General features: G+C 38.9%; 1 protein-coding gene across 1 annotated transcript in view; it reads right to left on the bottom strand.

The window, feature by feature from the left end:
* PYROXD1 (pyridine nucleotide-disulphide oxidoreductase domain 1) overlaps positions 1-544 on the bottom strand; it is a 15676-nt gene extending 15132 nt beyond the window's left edge. Inside the window, exon 1 of the mRNA XM_010174277.2 lies at positions 465-544. Within this exon, the coding sequence (XP_010172579.1) occupies positions 465-539 (75 nt within the window). The 5' untranslated portion in view covers positions 540-544. The remainder of the gene's footprint in view (positions 1-464) is intronic.
* Positions 545-3904: the final 3360 nt, after the last annotated feature.

Raw genomic sequence — 3904 nt, forward strand, 5'->3', positions numbered from 1 at the left:
AGATGCAGATAAAGCTGCAGGCAATTTTGCAGAAGGCTATCCCTTTTTTTATTGCTTGTCAGAACTGTTTCTGACCAAAATCCAAACATGCTACTGTATGAGAACCACTAGCAAGACTAGGTTTCTTACAGTAATTTATTCCAAAGATACCATTTCAGTGCATGAAGTGGAGCATACCCATAAATAAAGAAGTAAAATAAAGCTTCAGTAACTTAGAAAATACTTCACCCTTCTAAGTACCCAGTTTAACCTTTGCTCGAATGTTGCTGAGATATTCACCAATTACTAATGATTATGAATCACTATAAAATCCCTCATCAGTCCTACAAACACCGCTGCAGTCACACTAATGGGAAAACAAGTTCAAAAGCGTAAGCTTTCTCAGGATTAGGTTCTAAATTCTCTGTACGTACACAAACTTCTGAAGAGGTCTGACCATAAGAAAAAATAAGTCTCTCTCTCACCTGTTTGAAATTCGTTACAGCTTTTATAACTGGAGAAGCTGTCATTAAAAAAATGTCTTCTGATGGGAATTCCATGGCCAGCTTGTGAAGAAACAGAAATCATGGTAAGTGGATACAGTCAGCAATAGATTTTGACTTTAAGACAATAAAATTATTGGTGAAAAGTAGCACGTGTTACTACATTACTTTAGTCTTGTAGAATCCTGTTGGATAAACACTGCTCCAAGATAGGAAGGATAATGACTGAAATGAACAGAATTTGGAGAGCCAAGATTTTAAGTCATTCAGACACAACTGTATCTTCAAGAACTGCAGCCATGGTGGAAGTGACTGCTCAAAGGACTGCTCCCACGTGTTCTACAGGCCAGCTGCAGGGACAGACAGCTGTGACATGTCATTTCTGGAGACACTCAGTTCCTGGACCTGCATTTTTTTATTGAGTAGCAGTGACTAATTGTTCACAGATTTCATTTTGACCGAGGAAATGCTGATTTAAATGGTTTTTAGTTAACTGATAAATGGGTGATCATCTACTAAGCAATACCAGACTTTTACAGGCCCCAAGCCAAAGTGAAGAATTCCCATCTTAAATGTGCCAGGGAAAATAAATCAGCCCTGTTGAGTACAAATCACTCATCTCTGAGGCACAGACAAAAACCAGGGTTCCTTGTCACCAGCACTCTACAGAGGAATGGAACAGGTGTACAAGCCACCAAGAAGCACATTTCATGTTGTACACGAGTAACTGAGTTATGAAGGGACTAGCACAGTGTTTCTGTACCTCAGACAGGAGCAATCTAACTGGAAGCTGGAGGTGAAAGTGGTGAAACCTTGTTGCCAGTTTAAGGGAGACTCACATGGTCATACAGGGCAAATACAAACGAATTTAACGACGCTACGCAAAACTTAATGCTATGAAGTGTGGATTACATGAAGTTTTACAAGGGCAAATAGTGACAGGATGAGGATAATGGCTTCAAACTGGAAGAGGGGACGTTTAGATGAGATATTAGGAAGAAGTTCTTCACTGTGAGGGTGGTCAGACCCTGGAACAGGTTGCTCAGAGAAGCTGTGGCTGCTCCTCCCTGGAAGTGTTTAAGGCCAGGTTGGATGAGGCTTTGAGCAACCTGGTGTAGTGGAAGGTGTCCCTGCTGCTGGCAGGGGGGGGGGAACTGGATGAGCTTGAAGGCCCCTTCCAACCCAAACCATTCTGTGATTCTGTGCAGTAATAATCACTTGTACACTGTCAACCAACATTTTAAGACTGACATCATGCACTTCGCATCACACACGCTCAAGGGCTTACCCCTCCCCTCTGATTACAATTTAATGGTTGTTTGAAACTTTCATTCAGTATTATTAAGGTTATCTCATTTCTTTACCTTTTAAAATACTAAAATTAAAAATCTGCCAGATAGAATATTAAGTTTATCCATACATACAGAAACGTGTATGAAGAAAGAAATAAATGTTGCAATGGAAGCATGGCAGGCAGAAACTATGTAAGACATGAAACATCTTGCGACAGAGAAAATAAATCTAATTCAAGCTTTTAAGGAAAATTCAGCTTTTAAGGCATTTTGTCAGAATATTTCAAAATGTACTAAAAAAGTAACTAATGCTATGTGATTTTTTTTTTGAGACAGATCTGATGCAATGATTGCTCTCCAACAGCTGCCTGAGAAGTCTGAACTACAAGGTATCACATAATGCCTCCTCAAAATGCAATATGATGGACAAGTTGTTCACTGCCACGATGTTCCACCGAACTGTACTTGCTCAAAACCAGGACTGAAAAAAAATTGTGCCCAATCTTCCTCCCTGTATTTAAAGTATGCTCCCTGCTAGGGATGTAGAACAGAAATTCTTCCAGAACACACAGTGCCACTTTTAATGGACTTGGTGAACTAAAACACTTGCTAGAAGACCACTAATAGTCACTGCTAACTGTGCTTCCTGGAGTACCGAGAGATGAGAAAAAGAAGCAAGTCTCTGTCATCGTGTAACAATCTGATTAGAGTTTTCCAGGAAAAAAGATAATGGTGAGGGAAAGGAGAAAGCATAAAAAAAGAGGCGTGAATTACAGCAGTAAGTGGCACTCTCTGTGAGCTCTGGAAGGAAACAAAGCGGCACTAACACAGCAGAAAGCATTTTCGAGAAAACAATAAATTTTAGTCCTTTTTATAGCAATCTTAAAGACTATAGACATCCAATAGACATCCAATATATACTGGAAATAACTGTACTGTGAGACAGGATCACAGCGATTAGATATAATACTAAATTGCTTCCACAAAAATATAGTCTCCAGGAATATTAAATATTGATCCAAATCTTACACTTGCAAGCACATAAGGATATACAAGAGCCTTAATTATATGGCTAGTTCAATCAGCTTTTAAGGGTTTACTCATATTAATACAGCATGTAAGCGCCTGTAGTACCAGAGCCCCCATATTACATTAACCATTAAGTACAGGAAAAAAACTCTTAAACTAATAAATGGTAGAAATAACTGAATTCTATAAATATGGAAAACAGTATCAACATTTTTTGTAATTTAGTCTGCATGTGGTTTATACAATATCACAGCATCACAGAATGTTGGGGATTGGAAGGGACCTCAAAAGATCATCTAGTCCAATCCCCCTGCCTAAATGAGCAGGAACCTAAATGAGATCACACAGGAAGGCGCAATATGTCAGATATTAAGCACGATCACTTTATCACCAGAGAACAGAGACATCTGAAACAGTCTTTATACCGCTTTGTAGTTTTAACAGACAAAATATTCTTCACTGAACTAATATCCACATCAGTTTATCCCACATTATAGGTATAAAATTACCTCCAGTTACTGTTACTTTAAAAACAAGAAAAAACCTTGAAACCAAGAAACAATCAAATTTACTTTTAGAAAAGCTTGAGCTCATGGGAAGCTGAAGAGATTGGATCCTAAACACGGATCCAAGAAAAAAGAGCAATATTTTTATAAAAAGGAGCACATCATGGCAGCCTCCACCGCAGTCGGGGTACAAGCCTCGATGGCTCTGAGCAGTAACCCACCACTGCTCCTTGACCTCTTGGTGAGCTCACACAACTCCAGCTTCCTCAAGCCACAAAGTTTTAATTCTCTTTTTATGAAGCAGCTTTTATGAAGCCCTTATCAGGTTGTTTGCAGGACAGTTTTAACCTCTTGAGAAATGTTTCTAGAAAGATAAATATTATTATATTACAACGTTGCTTCCCTGGGGCTGGTTTTGTTTCACTTCTTCCCTTTATTTAAAGGGGAGAAAATGTTGTACAAAATTGGGGAGCGGGGATGTTGAGGGCAGAATATTTAGGTAATCACTGTATACATGAGAATATTTACGCAATTACTACGTTAAGTCTAATGAACTGATTCTACAGAGGTTCGTGAGTTACCCCTGAAAGCATTT

Source organism: Antrostomus carolinensis, unplaced genomic scaffold (genome assembly GCF_000700745.2).
Source record: "Antrostomus carolinensis isolate BGI_N321 unplaced genomic scaffold, ASM70074v2 scaffold318, whole genome shotgun sequence".
Classification (NCBI taxonomy): domain Eukaryota; kingdom Metazoa; phylum Chordata; class Aves; order Caprimulgiformes; family Caprimulgidae; genus Antrostomus; species Antrostomus carolinensis.